Below are 20,718 nucleotides of genomic sequence, written 5' to 3' on the forward strand. Positions count from 1 at the left end.
TTGCAGCTTTAGTGTAATGTTAGGCTGACATGCAGAGAACCACATCGCTAGTTACCTGAAGATTACAGTTGGCTGTTAAAATGAGAAAAGTGACTTCTCAAATTTGTTTTTTTTTTTTAAGACTATTAAGCATGCTAAGTTTTATGCACGTATGGCTCCTGGCACAGCAAAGTAAAATGGAAGCAGTATAGAAATCAGCCAACTTTTTAAAAGCCTTGTCTCTAGAAATTAGCCTTGGAATCCTGTGACTTGAAGAATTAGAGTGTGTTTGGATTTTGTATCTGTTACACTGCTCCTTATTCTTATTTCAGGGCATTCTTCCTCATTTGACTTATTTAAATGGCAGGTTTAAAGCATTATTTTACAGTAAGTGATTACATAAAAAGAACTCTTAAGAAAGCTTAAGTAAAACGCAGGAGTTTCTGTTCCTCTATTAACAGCCAAAGAAATTGTGGGGAACTTAACTCTGTTTTTGTACTATACTCCTATGAATTAAGGGAGAGGCTGGTTATTGCATTGTGGATTGGGTTTTATTGGCTTCTAGCCTTTTTGCCGAAGTCTGTCCCTCTGGAAAGTATTTGCTGAAAAGTATGGTTGGGGGTTAGCATCAACCTGTCTTGATGCTTTGGTTTTGAAGATTCACTACCCCTATTTCAGTCTATATATATATATATATAAAATAACCAAGAAATGTAGCACAAAATGAAACTGTGGCTGTTTCTGGCACCTGAATAGGAAATCAGGGGTTTCAAAAGCACTGATGGATTCCTGAGAATCTGCGGGCCAGTGGAGACTGTTCCATTAGGGTGAATGGGGCACTGCCCCACCAATCACATTCCGCCCCCAGTCATCCCTCCTGCCTGCCATCTAACTTACAATCAGCTCAAGAGGTGGCCCTGGCTGTCAGCTTCCTCCTCAGTCTCAATTTTGACCTTCTGGAAAGCAGCAGAAGGGTGCGGGACAGAACTCGAATTACAGTGGTACCTCGGGTTAAGAACTTAATTCGTTCTGGAGGTACGTTCTTAACCTGAAACTGTTCTTAACCTGAGGTACCACTTTAGCTAATGGGGCCTCCTGCTGCTGCCACGCCTCTGCTGCACGATTTCTGTTCTTATCCTGAAGCAAAGTTCTTAACCCAGGTACTATTTCTGGGTTAGTGGAGTCTGTAACCTGAAGCGCCTGTAACCTGAAGTGTCTGTAACTCGAGGTACCACTGTACTTGTCCCACCTATCATTGCTCTCCAGGTACCCTAACGTAGTGGCCTTTCTGAACATGTGTTGTGGTTTAATACAGCAGCAGGCATTGATGTTATCATGTGTTTGCTTTGATAATACTGTGATACATACAGCCTGTGTGATCAAAAAGGGCACATTTATTGTATTTGTAGCCTCTTGTCTCCCACAACACTGTGGGAACAAATGTCATGGAATTTAGATATGCTCGGGCCACAATAGGAGAGCAAGCAGTGAGTTTCCTGACAGAATTGCTTACTTTTCCAAAACTTATTGTGTTTCTCCACTTGCTGGAAAATGTGAGTGACACCAGCCTTGGGTTTAGTTCCAAGAACCTAAGTTGTTCTGCCAGTAGGTCTTCCTCCCTCTTGAGGGTGTTTTCTAAATATGTGTACTGAAAAATACCCTTTGTTTTTGTGTATACACTTTCTGTTCTGCAACTTGTCAGAATTTAGTTGTCAGCTTCACAGTTCTTCCTGTGTGCTTTTGTGGTGGTAGTTCATGGTCTGTAAACTGCAGATGCTGCTGTTGTCACAATTTGTCTTTAATATGAGTGGCTGATTGTAAACTTGTTTGTCAGTATTTCCTGGGGTGGTTTGGTTGGACTCCCAAAGCTGGGGGAGGAAGAAGAGGCAATGTCAAAGGAGGGTTTATAAAGGATGTTGGGGCATAGCAGGAAAGCATTTTCCAAAAGAGACTCTCCACTGTTCTTCTTTGATGTTGAGACTTTGAGAGTGGAATTAAATGTAGTGCAATGCTCAGCAGATCTCTGTATCAGCACAAGCATTTCTGCTTGTCTGATGGAGCAATCAGTCCTCTCATTCCCCTGCACACTGTTCCAGGGATTCTCCCACTCGCCATGTGGTGGAAAGAAGCCTTGTTGCACTAGTGGAAGTCCTTATGCAAGCTTTGGCTGGCAGGGCTTGTTAGTTGAATCTCAACCATAATTTACATTTTTGTAAGGAGACTGACTCCTGGCACTGCATTTTTGCATTTTACTTGTGAGTTTAGGTAGCCTACCCCTACAAAGCCTAGTGTTCACAACTGTTTTCCAATGATAGTTGGAGTCTATATTTTGACTCCTGTACTGCCTTGGCTACTGCTGTGGTTAATGGTATGACTTCTGTACTGAATCACAAATTATGGGCGATATTCTGCTAAGCTTTACTCTGAGCAAATCCATTGAAATCAGTGACTATGACTAAGTTAGGCCCATTAATTTCATTAGGTCTACTCTGAGTAAAATTTAGCTGACTACCACCCTACATAAGGTGAAAACACCACAGAAGTGTTCAAAATTTGCCAGGCACATTTTGCACCAGGCTTTCAACCAGTTTCGATCAAGTGAAGATGCCTGGGTGCCAGGATGGCACTTGACATCTCCACCATCTGGGGATCATTGGATCTGGACTGTTTTCACACACTAATTCCCCATACTGTAGAATTCTACCAGTTATATTTTTTTTCTGCACAGTCAGAATGAATTTTGGGAACCAAATTGCTTTTTTTGTGCAGCCTGAGGAAGAGCAGTCACCATTAAGAAAAAGTGGACTATCCCTGGATCAAGTGACTTTTCTTTTTTAAATTCTCAAAGCTCTTAACCTAGCTCAAGGTTGTCATCTGAACTAGTCAGATGTTTATCTGATTATCAATCACAGTAAGTTCCTCATTTGAAAAATATGACCATCAGCCCAAAAATGGCAACTAGGCATTCTGTTTTGGCGACTGTAACCTCGGTTTAAGGAGTGATTTGGCGCCTAGCATACATATCTGAGTTTCTAACACTGATCCACATGTCCACCTGTATTCCAGTGTTTATATTCTGCTGTTAGTACCTCTGGAGGAAGTCTTCATTATTTGATTATCACTGGTGGTGGTTTTATGTGTATGCTGCCAAGCAAGTGAATGCAGCTGGTGTTATATCCTTATATGTGGGTTTTGGCTATATTTATATGGAGCCCCATTGCCTTGCGACTTCCTTGCAGACATCTGTTTGCCTTATAGGGGAAATGCCTGACTTTCATGTCTTGTAGCATTTGTGAAAGGCATAGCATCAGCATAAGGGAACCTGTTAACATAGCACGCCACCCCTCCATTCCCCTTATAAGCCTGCCTAATGTGCCATCATTTTCAGTAAGAGGACACCGCAAACTCCCCTGCCATTTGCACTTTATCACAGTCTTTGCTATTGACAGACAGTTCAGGGTTTTGTTGCTGAGCGAAGGAGAAACTTGCTATTCCAGTTTTGTGAGTAGCCTGTAGCAGTGGAAGAAATAAACATAATTGCAGAACAATTGCATAACTGGAGAACAAAAGATCACAGCTGCCATGCTGGTGGTCTGTACCTTGTTGCGCAGGATTCTCCTGAAATTCCATTACTGCAGTGAGCTAATCGAGATTTAACTGGTGTAGACCACACTGTAGCAGCTGTGTCTGGAATCGTGGCAGTATTCTCTGAGTTAGGTCCTGCTAATTGAACCTGGGAGACCAGAAGACGTTTTTGGTCTTAAATATTTATTTGGGGAATGGACATGGTGTGTAGAATGAGGTGGTGGTATCCGTATGCATAGATCTATGCCGTTGGAACAAATTCAGGTTCATTGTGAGTGCAGTTTCTTCAAACTGCCATTTCATTGAACTCCAGGTTGGCTGCCAAAGTCAGCTCTGCTGTGTGACCTACTCAGCATGTGGAAAATTGTATCTAAGGGGTGGGGGTGGTTTGCACAAAATTGCAAAGCTTCAGTATCTGAGACCCTTAACCAATGTTCCAGCCACTGAGCCATGCATTCTGAGTTAGAAAGTTTTGCTCACCCCACAAAGGCTCAGGCTTCAATGATTACTTGACATCTTAAGAACAAGGAAACGAGTTAATTAAAACATTCCAGTCGCTTAGAATTTTGTGATGGATTTAGCATAACCCAGTAAGGCGACAGGCAACCTTTTAATGCTGGGCTTCACTGATATATTGTTACTAGAAAGCCTTCTAAAATTCACCCAAATGAGACCTGAAGCTGTGCAAGTTCAGATCAGCATATAAATAGCTAAGCTACCCTTTCAACCAAAATTTATTTCAAATCTTATAGTTGCTAAGCAACCCTCTGCATTGTCATGGGTTGAGCTGAGATTTTAAGCTAGGGGAGGGTGATGTCGGAAGCTCTTCTCCACTGTCTGAGCTGGTGATGGGCTCTGTCATTTCCCAGAATACCAGTCGCTCTGGGAAAATGAGATGGTGCAGCCGTTGACTGTGCACAGATCATATGAGGGAAGTCTAGCTGCTGAATGTCTTGAAAGAAATGGAGAATGTCTGTTGTAATCAGATTGTCACTGAAGAGTTCTAAGCATAGCTGCATTTAGAACACCACCATCAACCAAAATAATGCACTAGCCACACTTAAAATTGCGTAGCCATAGAGCAAAGTAGAAACTAGTAATACTGATTAGGCCAATGTTTCCAGATCTAGATGTCATCCTTGGTGTTGATCAAAATGTCTACTACTAACACGGAGCAATTACAGGCTAATAAAATATTAATAGTTACCTGAAACTACGAAGTTTGTGTTGAGGCATCAGGTTGTTGCAAGACAGCTACAATGCACACCACATATTTCAATATATATTTTTGAATTGTGAAAGCTAAAAATATGTTACCATTTTCATATCCAAGCTTAGGCTCACTTTCTCCGGTCTTCTGAACTAGAATGAATTCTTTGCACAATTATAATTACAGTCATTTGTACACATTGTGCTTACTCTTCATGCACAATTCTTTTAAGCTGAGAGTAAGAGAAAGCATTTGGTCTCCTAAGTTCCTCATGCTCTACAATGTATTTAGTTTACCTGCCCAGTCTTGTTGTAGTTCTCTAGTTTTGTTCTTTTCATAATCCATCTGCTTCCTTTTGAGTCACATAATAAGTATGATGGGGTATTCATGTGCTTTGCACCTTCAGAGGTTCAAAGCCAGCTTTGAAAAAAGATGCTATTTCCTCTTTAAATACAAACTATAATAGCATTTGATTCTGCTTTTCAGCTACATTTGGGGCACTGAACAAAATGTGATCAGCACTATAATCCTAGAACCTAGGGTTTTAAGAGTGAATGGTAAGGGCACAGAAAAAGCAACATTTAAATGAATTTAATAAGCTTCCTTCAGATACTGATTCACAGGAATGTTGAGTGCAAGCAAGAGCAGCAGTTGGAAATAATGCAAAATACATTATGTAAGTAGATTCTGCCGGGGAGCTTATTTCTCTTGTAATCCTGTTCAGAAGCAGAATTTGTTTCCAAATCATGGTGCTTGATTGTCTGAGCTTACCTATTTTGGGTGAGATTTGGAAACTCATTGCTCCTGCCAAAATTAAGGTGACTTAAATGGGTGCACAAACAACCTCCTTGGTGTTTTGAATGCAAGAAAAATACTGTTAAAATGCTATTTTTTATGGTATGTGTAGCAGGGCCATCATGACATTTGGTATATCACAATGTGAATGCAGGATTTTGTTAAGGCATTGGGATGGATTCATCAAGCATTTGGAGAGTGTTATATAAGTTCAGACAGTTACAGTGGTACCTCGGGTTACATACGCTTCAGGTTACAGACTCTGCTAACCCAGAAATATTACCTTGGGTTAAGAACTTTGCTTCAGGATGAGAACAGAAATTGCGCAGCGGCAGCAGGAGGCCCCATTAGCTAAAGTGGTGCTTCAGGTTAAGAACAGTTTCAGGTTAAGTACGGACCTTTGGAACGAATTAAGTACTTAACCCGAGGTACCACTGTATTTAGATGGCTGAAGACAACATAGTCATACTAAGTACTGCAGAATCTTGAGACAGATCATTGCCGTGGAAGTGGGTTTGATATGGAAGCAGCATTAGACTTTCAGCAACTCATCTGTATTTTGGGAAACAGTGATTTGTCAAAAGCCTCCTAAGTGAATTTATGACAGAGTAAGGATTTGAACTCAAATCTCATAGTCAAACTCACAATATCCATTGAACCAGATGACTCCGTATGTAGGCAGTCTTGATGAACTGCCAGATTAAATCAGTTCAGACCAAGTTCACACCTCCAGTTTTGCACTATTTTGCCATGGAACATACAGACAGAAATAGAGGCTATCCAGTTGGCAGAATGCTTTTTGTGGACTGCATTGCGTCAAGGCTGCAAGTTTATGATGGCTTTGGGTCTACTTCATATTTGAATGTTCTCCACCAAATGAACTTTCTGCACATGCTGTTTTTCTATGGCATGTGCTTCACTCCCCCCCCCTCCCCCAGCATGTGTGTTTGTGTGTGTGATGTGTGCACTGCAGAGCATTCCAACATTCAGCTGCCCTCCTTCACTGGTACAGCTCAAGGAAAGCATTCCCACCTGTTTCTGCTGACTATATAAGTTGGTCCAGAGTTATGCTTGGTCTTGGAATACCATTATTCTCTCCCCCCTCCCCAATTTCTCTGTTAAATTTGGGAGTAGAAAAGCTGAGCATTTTCAGTAACTGACAGCATGGACTGAGTTAGCAGGTGTTTTTTTACATAATAAGTAACTTCATAGTGTTACTTAATTCTACGATGTTATTTAATTCCGTGAAGTGAAGCTACATAACTTGGGCAAGTTATAGAAAATAACCGTTTCTCACTCCTGGTGGGCAGGGTGTTGATTTTATGCTCATGGCTAATATCAGGTGAAAATGAAATGCCTGTGTTCAGTAGAGAAGAGTGTAAATATTGATATTTGATGAATGATCAGACCGGTTCCTCATTTGCACGGAAAAACTTTCCTTAATGCTGAGTGCTTTGTGGTGACATTGAATCAGTTTAGGCCAGCTTTCACCAACTTGGTGTCCTCCAGGTGTTTTGGACTACAATTTTCATCAGCACCAGCTAGCCAGCACTTGCACTATTACTGTATAGCACAGTCTAGCATGAAGAAGCAACTGCGCAGGTTCCAGGAGAGGAGATGGCAACCACGTTGCTGCTGTGCTAAATCTTGGTTTGGTTTAACATTTTGTCTAAGCCCAAGACAAACCACAAGCTGTGGACCATAGTTGATTGTTGTGTCTTCAAAAGCCCCCTTCAAAGTGTTATTTCACACAGCACTTTGAAAAGCACTTCATAGGCCCCTTTGAGCCAAGTCAGGTTTTTTACCTGCTCTGTTTTTGACATCATACAACATGAAGTATAGAGCAGCTGGGTGTGCCCTGTCAGAAATGGCCTCTTGGGCCAAAAGGGGAGGTCTGGTGGGCCAAATAAGGCCCACAGGCTGGAGGTTCCCCACCCCTGTAAATAAACCCACCCAGTTTTGACGAAAAATGAAGAAATTGGCATGTGCTTGAGAGAGATCAAGAGACTGATGTGGTTCAGTGCAGCAGAGATTCTTTACTTGCAGAAGTGGACAAGAGCAAGGATTTCACTTCTGCATTTAAGAATTCATTTGAGTGTGACCTTCAGTTTGTTGCTGTTGTGGTAAACCTGTGTCTGGGCTGTGCCACTTCAGATGGCTGGTAGGCTTCTCATGATTGAATACTCCTCCCAGCTGAATACTAGTGTCTTAGCTGGGTGGGCTTTGTGTGCTAGGCTTTCAACCTTTCTCACGGACTTATAGCTTTGCATATGAAGAGAGAGGTGCAGGAGTTTTGTGTGTGTGTTTGTACAGAGGAGCATCCACTTGCAGTCTGAAGCAGTACAAACTGGACACTGTTTAACCAACTAAGTCAGAACTAGGCCTAAATCAATCTGTGCCCTGGACATCATGCCTGCATGCTGCTGCTGTTGCAGGTGGGTCCCTAGTCTGGCCATTCTAGCCAGGTTGCCATTTTAAGACTCTACTTCCCTTACAGGCAACGGTAGTAATGCTTCTACTTCCTTATTCCTCTCCCAGATCTATTCCTTTAGGGTGAATGCATGTTTCTCTTGAGTAAATTTATTGCCATGAGAGATGGAAAGGGTATCAGTTTAACAATTCAGCCATCTTCCCTGTTGTTTTCGGCTGCATGTTTGTTCTTCCTTCCCATAGAATCCCCATCTCTTCTCATGACATCTCCATGAAACAGTCCACTGTGAAATAAAGTAAAATGGAACCGAAAAAAAGCCCTGATTCTGTAATTGGGCATTATGGGAGAATAAGGGCATTATGGGAGAATAATATTGGATACATGTACACAACACAACTGTTCTCTCTGCTTCAAGTGAGGCCCTGAGAATAGGGAATGCAAAACAGTTTATCAGTCTGTGTTCAGGGATTCGAAGGGATTCCAACCCGTGGAGTTTGTCTTTTGGAGTTTTCTGGTTTTTTCTTGAAATGCAGGGGCGATTCAAAGGTTTATGGATGCTGTGACCATGTTCTTTGTTTAGCTGAACTGAGGACATTGCTGTGTGAGTAACTTAATAAAAGGCATTAAGTTCTTAGGCACAAGTATAGTCTGGTAATGGCACATTGCAGTCATTACATGAATGTAGCTATTGTGCTTGGGGAGAGCTATTATTGCAAGGAACAGTCCTTGAAAGTCTTTACTAGCCTCTGGGGAAGTACTTTCGAGAGTCGCCTGTAGAGTTTTCACAAGGAGTGAAAATTAGACTCCGAGCCTGCTAGTGCCACATACTGTTGTTGGTAGATACTTGAAATGCACAATTCATCATCCTTTAATTATTTTAACAACTTGAAGAAAATGCAACGGGTCGTGATCAGCCTTGTAACGGAGCTTTGACATTTGTTCTTCCTTTCTTTCACAGGCTTACGAAAAAAGGTTTCCTACGTGCCCCCTCATTCCCATGTTTGTAGGCAGTGATACTGTGAATGAATTCAAGAGCGAGGACAAGGCCATCCACATAATTGAAAGGCGCTGTAAACTGGACGTAGATGCACCACGGCTCCTGAAAAAGGTAGCTGAATAACAATGGTTGGCCTGAATAGATGGGCCTGAAAAGCTGTCTGCAAGGCTGCTGCTACTCCAGTTTAACTTTGCCTCTTCCCTTCTCTCAGATTGCAGGGGTTGATTATGTTTACTTCATCCAGAAGAACTCACTGAACAGAAGAGACCGCACTTTGCACATAGAGGCCCACAATGAGACTTTCTCAAATAGGGTCGTCATTAATGAACACTGCTGTTACACGGTGAGTCAAGGCAGGTTGGTGTGGTTTAAGCCTTTGGGAGCCTTCAGTGGAGGTTTGCACTTTGGCTTTTCCTTCAATAAGAAAGTTTAATGCTGCACATATTTTGCTGGCATTTTTGAGCTGGGTAACTTGTAACAGCTTTTGGGAATTTTCTTGTTTTGGACAGAATCCCACAACTGAAATATCAGATCTAGTCACATTTAACATTCTGTGCTCAGGCAGTACAAACATATTGAATATGTTAGGACTGGCATGTGTTCAGAACACTTCATTTTCATTCTGGTTTAAGTCTGCACGGGTGCTAGCAGGTGTTCAGACTCCTACTTGATAGGGTTACTTGATACTTGTCAGTGCCAGGGCATAGGATATGATGCAGGTGAGCCGACAAGTTCTTGTCCCAGTGTCTTTTAAACTTGCAGACAGCCATGATTTATTTTTTTAGGAAAAGCAGACAATCAAAGCAAGGTAAAGAACTCTGTTGCATGCATAAGTTTCCACATTCTTGCCAACAGGAAAATCTAAATACCAAGGGAAATAGGCATATAAATCAAGCCTATGTTCACTGTCTGCTCCCCCCCTTTTTCTTTTCTTTTAAAGAGCTGAAAAATCTAGAGCTAGCAATTCAATTTATTCAATGATAAGGGGGTTTTAGGCTGCTGCTTCTCTTCAGAGAGGTGACAACATCGCAGCAGCCATAAAAACTCTTAGCTGCTAAGAAGAAATAGGAGTAGTGTGTGGTATTTTGAATACTAAAACCCAATTTTAATTCTGGCTGCTAATCCCAAACATTTAATATTCCTCTAGAATTACTTTGAAGGCATCCACCATAATCAGTCATAATTTTCCCAGTAGAATTAATTTAGCAAAGTATAGGAGTTGCCTGCCCAAGTTAAATGTGCCAGATCTCTGCTTTCAGCCTTGCCATATGCAGTTATATTAGCCTAATTAATAAACTCCAGTGAATGTAGGAATGCCTAAGTCTGCACAGGAACAGGCTGTTAAATTCCTTATGCCTTGAGTTATACAATGCACAGCAATTCCTTTCTCTGTGGCAGTTTTCAGGATGACTTGTGTGATTTGTGACAGGAATTGAGAAAAGTTGACTTCTGTGATGGTGGAAGCCATGCTGAGAAACTAGCAAAGAGTTGCACCAATAACTTGAATGTGAATATATGGAATAGTTCTGCTGAAATGCAGGGATTACACATGTGTCTTGCTTTTTTGGATCTTGAAATGGGACTAAAAACCAAGAGAACGGAAAACTCATAAACGTGAGCTTTACAGAGCCCACTTAGGTCGATTACTATTTTAAAACCTAAGTCCTTGACCAAAGTACATTGGCAGTCTTAAGCCACTGTGGTTTACATTGCATAGTGGTGCAGCTTTAAACTAAAGCTTAGTTGTGTTGTGCATTGGTGAGCACGCCAGTTGGCTGCACTAAAAAAGAACATACTTCAGAATCTCTTGTGATACTCGATCAGATTTTTCACACTATGTGCCAACCTTTTGTTTCCCCAGGTGCATCCAGACAATGAAGACTGGACATGTTTTGAGCAGTCTGCAAGCCTTGATATTAAATCTTTCTTTGGATTTGAAAGCACAGTAGAAAAGATTGCCATGAAACAATACACCAGCAATATTAAAAAGGTGAGCTTTCAAGTTTGCAACTCCTTGGCCTGCTGGCTCTCGATATTGCAGCTGGAGTGATTTTGAGCCCATCTGGGATTTGTCCGGCCAGGTTCGGCTTTATTGGTGGCTGCTCTTGTCCTCAATGAATGGTGCATTCTTATTTAGACAATATTGATTAATCTGCTCTTGTTGCAAATAGAGGAGCCTGCGTGTGCACTGACTTTGTGATTTGACAATTGATTATGCGGTTCCTGGAATGCGTCATAGGTGCTTAAACTCTGTTATAACAAAGTAAATAAAGATACTGTTTTGTTTTGTTTTTTATCTCCCTAGAGGCAGTTGCCCAACTGCAAGCATGGCTTGGATTGGCAGTACTTTAAATCATACTGTGCCAAACAGCATGCGACTTTAGAAGAGGTTTCCCCACAAGAATAAAACAACTTGTCAAAAATAGGAGGTTGCCTAGCTTATTGTGCCCAGGCTTTAACCTGTATGTAGAGATGCTCAGTTGCCTTCGTCAAAAGTGGGAGCTCCATGCTTCCCAGACCAACTGTATCCATGCCTGGCCAAAAAGCAGTCGGTGGGCAAATGCATTGCCTTAGGTCTCCTTGTGACTTTTGAGTTGGTGTATCTTTTGAGTACCATGGAAATAGGTTCATTCTTTTCTAAACTAGTTCATGCTCTTGGGGGGTGGGTGATGCTGAAATGTAGAAGCATGTAGTAGGGCTCTCACTTTCTTAGATTACATCTTGTTTTACATAAGGAAGAACTAATAGTGCAATTTTCTTTGAAAACCTATGCCCAAAGAGAAGTGCATTGACTAAAGAATTGCCTTGTTTTCAAAGGGCAAAGAAATAATCGAGTACTACTTGAATCAGCTAGAAGAGGAGGGAATTAATTATATTCCTCGTTGGAGTCCCCCGGCTAAATTTACGTTTGAACGTGGTGCATCTCATGTAAGGCGGCCACTGTCCCCTCCAATCAACATACCTGAAACTACCACCAAGGAGGGACTCAGCCCTAAGGAAATCAACAATTGCAACAATGCATCAGAGCCCACAGCTGGAACACCCGATGGTGCGTTGTTTGCCTGCCCTGTCTGCCTTTTGGGGTTATTTTGTGTGTCTCCATTAATATAACAGCTACAGTTTAAGCAAGGAGTTGGCGAATCTCTATTTCTGCGCTGAAAGTCTTCAATTTCTGTAGCCAAACTTCATGATTTTGGCCGCACAGCATAAATAGCACAAACAACTGCATACTGGTATGTTTTCAGATATAAAATCTGTAGGTTGCATTTTATTAACAGAGACTTTGAGTGAGGGAAAGGCACCCAGTATTGACTAGGGTGATGCCTAGCTGGAGCTGGTGGAAGAAAAACAGCTCAGCTAGTAGCATTTCATTCTTTTCAAACTATGTATTAAAAATGGCAGCTTGCTCTGCAAAGGGACAAGCCAGAGCTTCATCTTGAAGAATGTATACTGAAAGTCATTTGTTAATTGATCCAGCGATCATTTATTCTAATAGCATTTGTGTAAATAATGGTTTCAGACAAGCTGGATGCAGACTACATCAAGAGGTATTTGGGAGATTTGACACCACTTCAGGAAAGCTGCCTCATCAGGCTTCGGCAGTGGCTCCAGGAAACACACAAAGGCAAAGTAAGTATCTGTCTGCCTGCTTGACTTCCCGTTCATCGGAAAAGTGCACAGCATGCAAGATGGTCTGGCAGCATGTCAATAATCCATCCAAGGGAATGGATATTTTTACATAAGATGGCCTTGAACTAGTTTGAACCTGATACCTTTTAGTTTTTCTGTGTGCTGTAAAGTCTAATCTTTAAATCTACTTCCCAGAGTGCAGAGACCAGATGCTTTTATACTTAAAGAAAACAAAGCTTTGGCTTGGTAGCCTAGATATCCTTTCATATATGCTAAAGGTTATGTATTGTAGAAGCATAAAATTGAAATGTCAACAAATCAACCAGTTTTACTGTGTCCTGCTTGGAGATTGATTTAGTTCCTTGCAAGGAGGCTCCTGTTAACGACATTCCTCCGTTAACCACTGCCATGCCTTTCTCACAGCATAGATAGTTTGAAAGCATGCAAGACTGCACACTTGGGCAGGTGGTCCGTAATTCATGGAATGTTGCACTGAGATTATATGACTAGCATAAAAGCTAAAGGCCACTTGGACATGCAAATACATCTTTCCTGCAATACCGCAACAGCCAAATTCCAATTTCCTGTTTTGTTCTCCCCGCCTTCCACAGCAAGTACTTCTAGAGTAAGCTATTTAAAATAAAAGTTAGCTTACTTCAGTTCTAAGTTTGAAGTTTAGGGAGAAAACTTCGCATAGGAGAGAGATGGGCACGTGATCCAGCGAACTGTGAATAGCTGTGGCTGCTCAAGGAATGTACCCCACTAGTGGTAAATATGTATTTGTTGCTGTATAGCACACGAAGCTACCCTAAGTTTGAAGGCAGCTTCCCACATAGTAAGTACCTAGCTAAACTCAACTTGAATCCAAAGCTTCCAGCTCCACATTAGAAGCCACATTGTGCCCTGATCTCTTGGTGTGGATGTGCTACTTAAAATGGATTGTGGTTCATTCTAACTTTCCATCATTTGTTTTCAAAATCAATGTAGCATCCCCCCCCACCCCGCCTCACCAGCTTGCAAAGTTTCTGTGCCCCTCTGCTCCCCAATGTGGTGGTTTATTCACACAGGCCTGTGCTTTTGTGTTTCCTTAAGTTTCTTTCTTGCACGTTCCTTCTATCGTAAGTCAGGTTGTTCACTCCTACAGCTTCCAGTTTCCATCCAAGATTTAGACATGGTCATTTTCTCTAGCCTAATATTACCTTCAGAGCTATAGGGCAGAAGCTCAGTTTAAATCACTTTTAAATCATGATTATGTCATGTTAGCATCTAGAATGTCTGATTTAATTTGGCTCCATTAGCAGTAAAAGAAAAGGATGCTTCAAGCATTACCTCTCACCACTCTTAAGTAATTTTCTGATGTAGAGGCCAAAAGTTGATTATATTTTTACAAAATCTGGGCTGTATTTTGTTCCAACCGATTTGTAAGTACTAGTGCTCTTTCTTTCAGACCTGCTTATTTTTATGCTATCTGCCATACAACCAAAATCTCCTTAATTACTTTCCCAATATTTACTTAGTGGCTTGATCTTCACTGCAGATGTATCCCGGCTTAACTCTGTTATCCAGTTCACTGCAAAACCCTTGAGTGTTTGCCATTTCCCTTCTCGTCTCTTAAATGTCTTGCCTGATTGTACCCATTTTTCTGTGGATTAAATTAAAGAACTGATGACATTTCCATCTAATTTTTTTTGAACAAAAATCTCCTCACAGCTTTGATTTGCTATTTTCTCACACCCCGCTCTAGCTGTTCATCTCTTTAACACACATTTTCACTCTAGTCTGCTTGAGAGTGGCATAAAGTACTGTTTTTCAGGATGGCATTGTAAGTCAGTTATAGTTTAACACAGATAGAGCAAAGGAATAACAAACAACTTTCTTACAAAGTGTTCAAAAACTTCCCAGCTTGCTTTTTCCCCTCTTGGGGCACATGAACAGCAATGCTGTGAATGGCAAAGTGTGCTGTGCTGTGGTCATTGTCCACAAAAGGGGGTAAACTGACAAGTGCTATTGGGAATCTCATTCAGATGTTTAATCCTATTTTTGTGTTTGTTTGTTTGTGTGTGTGTGTGTGTGTGCGTGCTTGTGTGTGTGTGTGTGTGTGAATACAAGTCTCTTTCTTTTACTGATTGCCTCCTGTTAATTGCTAAAAGTCTAACAGCTATACTATAGCAGAAAACATACAACCACCCCGTTTCACTATTTCCTGCTTTCTCCATCTTTTCTCATCCAAATTTCATGGAATTTGTAGAGAGGGCTTGCTGTTCTCTTGATGCTTGTATCCCTGAACCATGATGTAAAGACCTAAGTGGAGATACTGTAACCCAGAGCTTTCCAAACTGTGTGTCGTGACCCATTAGTGTGTCGGCTGCAGTGTGTAGGTGTGTCACATGAACACTCCTCGTGCTCCTCGCAGGGAAAGGGATTAATTTAACCTCTGGTTTGCTAGTAAAACTGAATTGCTGTGTCACGAAATGATGCATGTCTAAAAAGTGTGTTACCAACATGAAAAGTTTGGAAAGCTCTGCTATAACCTGCATTCGTGGGCAATAGCTATTTTTCTTCTTTAGCTCTACTGCTGGTGTCTTCCTGGTTCTCCGTGAGTGAAAGGGATGGGGACGGCCTCTTCTAAGAGAAACTTCCTTTGACTCATTTGCACCATCTAAAGAGCATGCAATACCTAACAATATTGTTTTATCAAAGATACCATAAGCCACCTTGGGTTGGCAATTTGCCTCAAAAGCTGGGTGTAAACATTAATGCAAATACTAGAACAAGTTATTTATGCAGAGTAGATTTAAATATAATCAATTAAGGCAGCTGCCCCAGTTTTCTGCTCTGAGGGTGTAAAATGGATATTGCTCAGTAGCAAATAAAATTCACCTCCACCGTTTAGATAACTTTGGAATCAGCTGGTTTGTAACTTTCAGCCCCCTTTCGCTGATGTTTGCAGATCCCAAAAGATGAGCATATCTTACGATTCCTGCGCGCGAGAGATTTCAACATTGACAAAGCCAGAGAGATCATGTGCCAGTCCCTAACGTGGCGTAAGCAGCACCAGGTGGACTACATTCTGGAGACTTGGAACCCTCCTCAAGTACTTCAGGATTACTATGCTGGAGGCTGGCACCACCATGACAAAGGTAGAGTAGCCCTGCTGCCCTATGTAAGCATAGGTTGTTAGCCCATTATTCACTTTGGCTGGTATGTGTAGCAAAAGGGGCCATAGGAAAGGTTCTCTGTAGATTTTTAAAATGTCCCTTGAACATTCCTGCAGAGGTAGGAACAAAATGCTTCTGAATCACTATGCTGTTTTCAAGCATCATTCGGGCAGGATTGAAGTCATGAAAGCATAGTTTTCAGAAACGTGGTCCAAAAGACACACACAGTGTGCATTTGTTGGAACAAGCGAGGAGATGTGTTTGTTATCTCTGCTTCTAAAGATAGTGTTTTAAACAAAATATTGCCACTGTTAAAATTACTCGGCCCCTGAAAGCTGTGCTTCAAAGAATAAAAGCTGGCAATAATGTATTCTGAGAAATTCAGCTTGATTTTTTTAAATAAAAAAACTACCCTTCATGGTGGGGGAAAAATAATAACGCTTTACTGCATCAAGTTGTGCTTTAAGTGAAATACCTAAACTTTTAAAGGGGCTCACAGCAACTTTTGTCTTTTTTTGTGTATGCCAAGTATTCTGTTTTCAAGTACTAAAGCTTCTACAGTTTTCTCACAAACTTATAAAAGATTTTATTCAATCCTCAAAGCCACACACTTTGGGTTAAAGAATAGTTTTAGGTTTTCATCTAGCTGCATTCCATTAATAGCTCAGAATGTTAAGCTTTCCTAAGGCAGTTCTGCCTGAAACTGCAATTATTCAGATAATATTGACCAATGCATTAAATTGGTCCTGCAGCCTAATTTTTTATAGCTTTGTGCTAAGTTGCCAGCATTGTCCTGTTCCTTACAACGTTAATGAGAACATACAAAGTGTGTTGCTCCCTCTCCTTCACCCCAGGATTCTTGCTAATACAAGTTCCTAATGAGGTGGTGGAGTTAAGCTGTGCCAAAGTTCAGATTTCCTTTGCAGCCAAGGAGCAACAGTTGCTTTCATAGAAACTAAAGTTGCCAAGCAAACACTGATCATTCTGGTTGCCCTTGCAAAACCACAGTTGCCGCTGTTCTTTTTTGTTCAGATGGGCGTCCACTGTATGTGCTGAGACTTGGCCAGATGGACACCAAAGGCTTGGTGCGAGCTCTCGGGGAAGAAGCCTTGCTTCGCTATGTAAGTGCCTTTGATGCCATGTGTTTTGGTAGTGAACACAATGTTCCTGTTTTATAGCTCTGCTTCACATTAGAAAGATGAGCACACTGTGGCTGGCCTCATCAATCTGTGTTCATTTTTCACACTGTTCTGCCAGAATATCAGAAGTTTTGTTTTGTTCTTTGTGGGTTGGGTGGAGTTGTCTTACTTTGTGGTTTACATATGCAGGAAGGTGAGGTGGTGGAATCCTGAGCTCATAGAGTGGCTTGTAGGTGGTGGGTTATTTTTTTTTTAATGTTCCCATTTTAAAAAATAAAAATGTCAGCATGCAAAGGGGGAAAAGAAGCACATTAGGGGGGAGTTTCTAAGCCAGCTTGTTTCCCATTTGCCAGGTTTCTAGTGTGTGCATGGGGATTTGCAAAAAGGTGATTTCCCCACTGTGAAGTAGAACAGTCCTCTATATTACCTCGTCCCATAACATTCTGTGGTATAGCCAGACAAAAAGGTTAAGGAGTTTGGTCTGTAGTTTTTCCCTGGGCCAGCTCTTGCAACTTTTTATCATGCAGCAGTTTTAGCTTGTCTGATTAAAAGAGGAGGGAAGAACTACGTATGTCACTTTGAGCTCCTTGGAGAAAATGTGGAATATTAATGCAATCAATCCAGCTTGCCACAATATTAAATACCTGTTCTTTGTCAATAACGTAACCTATTCAAGAATGGACTAATGAAGTGGGCAGGGGGGTTACATTATTGGCAAACTAGCACATTTTGTTAGAATAAAATAACAAAGAACTCCAGTTTCCCTGCATATAGAATTCTGGCTGCTCCCACCTAGCCCAGGCCTTCCATTATCCAGAGGAATTTCATATTCTAAAGTCTTTCTTAATTGTATGCTTACTCCATTCTCTCTCCCCCACACCCCTACCTCACATTCCTACCACATTGGGGGGGGGGGCTCATTTCAGTTTCTGAGACTTCCAAACATGAGGATGGGTAGCTTTTTCTATTATTGCTGACAAACATAAAGCAGAAACATAATGCAGAAATTAAGTTAGGGGAACATCAGAAAAGTCTGTAGAATCAGTGAATTAGGAAAGCAGGAACGGGATGATTATCTCCTTTCAAAGGTAAAACAGAGATGATAGAAGCAGTTCTCTTTGTCCCGATTTTCGCCATGGCTATTCTGCTAGAGCATCTCTGCAGTATCCTTGTTTCTCATTTGTGTGTGTGTATGTTTAGGTTCTCTCTATTAACGAAGAAGGACTGAGGAGGTGTGAAGAAAATACAAAAGTGTTTGGAAGACCTATAAGGTAAAAGAGAATAGCTGTTAAATGAAATATAACAACAACAACAACAACAACAACAACAACAACAACAACATCTTTATTGTCATAATGACATATTGTCATTATGACATAATGACATAATGAGTAGTGGAATGTGAAGTGTTGAGAGACTCCATGCTAATCACTCTAATATTGATTCATATGTTAGCTAAGGAGATATACTTGTGAAATTCCTGTGTATGAGGGCTCCAACCTGTCCCCGTGCCCACAGATGCAATGGCACGCCATGTTTGGCCACTGCAGTGCATCATGCCCAAAGCCATGATTTCAAAGTGAGGTGCATGACCCACATATGAATTAGGAGGACACATCTCACATGAGTTTCAGCCAAACATTTAGGAAAACATGGAAACCGGTTTTCCAGGCCTTATGTGGCACTTGGAAGTAGATTTTCACCTGCTCCTCATTCAGGGTGAAGACAGGTTGTCATCTCTCACACCCAGAGTATAGATGAAAGGGAGTTTTATGACATTGGGGACTCCCTTGAACAGGCATGGTCAAACTTGGCCCTCCAGCTATTTGGGCACCACAACTCTCATCATCCCTAGCTAACAGGACCAGTGGTCAGGGATGATGGGAATTGTAGTCTCAAAACAGCTGGAGGGCCAAGTTTGGCCATGCCTGCCCTAGAAGCTTTGAATGTCGTCAGTTCAGTGATGCACCCAAGAACTAAGACAAGGGGGGATAGAGTAAAACAGCTTTCTAGTGGTTGATACAAACCTCTTCAGCAAATCTGATTTTGGGGGAGCTGTGGGGAGGTTTTTGTTTTGTTTTAAAAAGACACATTTAGTAAGTTCATTGTCTTTGCTTTGGGGCAAACAGTTGTTGGACCTGTTTGGTGGATCTGGAGGGCCTGAACATGCGGCACTTATGGAGGCCTGGCGTCAAGGCTTTGCTAAGGATCATCGAGGTAGTCGAAGCCAATTATCCGGAAACCTTGGGGCGCCTCCTCATTCTGCGAGCTCCCAGGGTGTTTCCAGTCCTCTGGACACTGGTACGTTCATTTGCTTTTGTCTCCCTTGGGACCTGTGCTTTGGGAAATGGGACCCAGCCCTGTACTATAAAATAGCCATGGTCAACACTTGCAACATTGTTTTTTATAGGGAGCATCATTTCTGGAACAAAAAACAATTCAGTTACATACAGTAGTAATGTGGCCTGGTGGAATAGTTCACCTCTTGAACATGCCACTTTTATGAGTACAGTGGTGCCTCGCAAGACGAAATTAATTCGTTCCGCAAGTTTTTTCTTCTTGCGAGTTTTTCGTCTTGCGACGCACGGTTTCCCATAGGAATGCACTGAAAATCAATTAATGCGTTCCTAGGGAAACCGACTTCAGACCAGGTCCGGGGACAGTCTGTCCCCTGACCTCTTCTGAAGGCTGGGGGGGGGGGGACAAGGGCTTTTCTTCCCACCCCCAGCATTTAAAAAAAAACCGGGACAGCGGAGGACTTCTCCGCTGTCCGGGGCGATCTTAAAATGCTGGCGGGCGGCATTTTAAAATCACCCCGGACAGCGGAGGACTTCTCCGCTGTCTGGGGCGATTTAAAAGCCCCTGGGAAGGCAGGCAGGGGGGACAAAGACTTTTGCCCCCCGCCAGCCTTCAGAAGAGGTCCTGGACCTCTTCTGAAGGCTGGCGGGGGGCGAAAGTCTTTGTCCCCCCTGCCTGCCTTTAAAAGCCCTCCCGGAAGAGCGGAGAAGGCTCTCCCGGGAAGGCAGGCAGGGGGGACCTCTTCTGAAGGCTGGCGGGGGCGAAAGTCTTTGCTCCCCCCGCCTGCCTTCAAAAGCTGTCCGGCCAAGGCTTCGCGGACCTGCCGCTGCTTGCGGTGAGTTGCCGGCATGCCGAAGCCTGCGCGCGCTGAGATCAGCGCGCCCAGGCTTCGCAGACCTCTCCGCAAGCAGCAGCAGTGCTGCCGCTGCTTGCGGACAGTTGCCGGCATGCCGAAGCCTGCGCGCGCTGAGATCAGCGCGCCCAGGCTTCGCGGACCTCTCCTGCCTTCAAAAGCCATCCGGGATAGCGAGAAGCGCTTCCCTGCTATCCCGGACTGCTTTTAAAATGCTGGCGGTGGGGAGCAAAGCCTTTCGGCCCCCGCCAGCCTTCCTGGACCTCTTCTGAAGGCCGGAGGGGGGGGGGAAGGCTTTGCTCCCCACCGCTAGCATTTAAAAGAGGTCCCCGGAGATTTCCCTATGGGCTTTCGTCTTGCGAAGCAAGCCCATAGGGAAATTCGTTTTGCGAAGCGCCTCCAAAACGGAAAACCCTTTCGTCTAGCGGGTTTTCCGTCTTGCGAGGCGTTCGTCTTGCGGGGTACCACTGTATCACCAATAGTAAAAGTATCCTCTTGAAGCCATTAGAAGATCCGGGGACTTGACTCACTTGGCAAGTCCTTGGCAAGACTCACTTGGCTGCTCCAGAGAAGCGGACACGGAGCAATGGATCCAAACTACAAGAAAGAAGATTCCACCTAAACATTAGGAAGAACTTCCTGA

The 20,718-nt window shown here is 42.5% G+C and overlaps 1 protein-coding gene across 2 annotated transcripts in view; it reads left to right on the plus strand.

Annotated features, from left to right (window-relative positions):
- Window positions 1-20,718, plus strand: part of SEC14L1 (SEC14 like lipid binding 1) — a 71,495-nt gene that overhangs the window by 40,311 nt on the left and 10,466 nt on the right. For both annotated transcript variants that reach the window (XM_077924254.1, XM_077924253.1), the window contains exons 5-13: window positions 8,959-9,108; window positions 9,209-9,340; window positions 10,859-10,987; window positions 11,815-12,046; window positions 12,518-12,627; window positions 15,578-15,767; window positions 16,818-16,906; window positions 18,125-18,195; window positions 19,054-19,225. In XM_077924254.1, the coding sequence (XP_077780380.1) occupies window positions 8,959-9,108; window positions 9,209-9,340; window positions 10,859-10,987; window positions 11,815-12,046; window positions 12,518-12,627; window positions 15,578-15,767; window positions 16,818-16,906; window positions 18,125-18,195; window positions 19,054-19,225 (1,275 nt within the window). The remainder of the gene's footprint in view (window positions 1-8,958; window positions 9,109-9,208; window positions 9,341-10,858; window positions 10,988-11,814; window positions 12,047-12,517; window positions 12,628-15,577; window positions 15,768-16,817; window positions 16,907-18,124; window positions 18,196-19,053; window positions 19,226-20,718) is intronic.

Source organism: Podarcis muralis, chromosome 2, assembly GCF_964188315.1.
Source record: "Podarcis muralis chromosome 2, rPodMur119.hap1.1, whole genome shotgun sequence".
In the NCBI taxonomy this organism is placed as follows: domain Eukaryota; kingdom Metazoa; phylum Chordata; class Lepidosauria; order Squamata; family Lacertidae; genus Podarcis; species Podarcis muralis.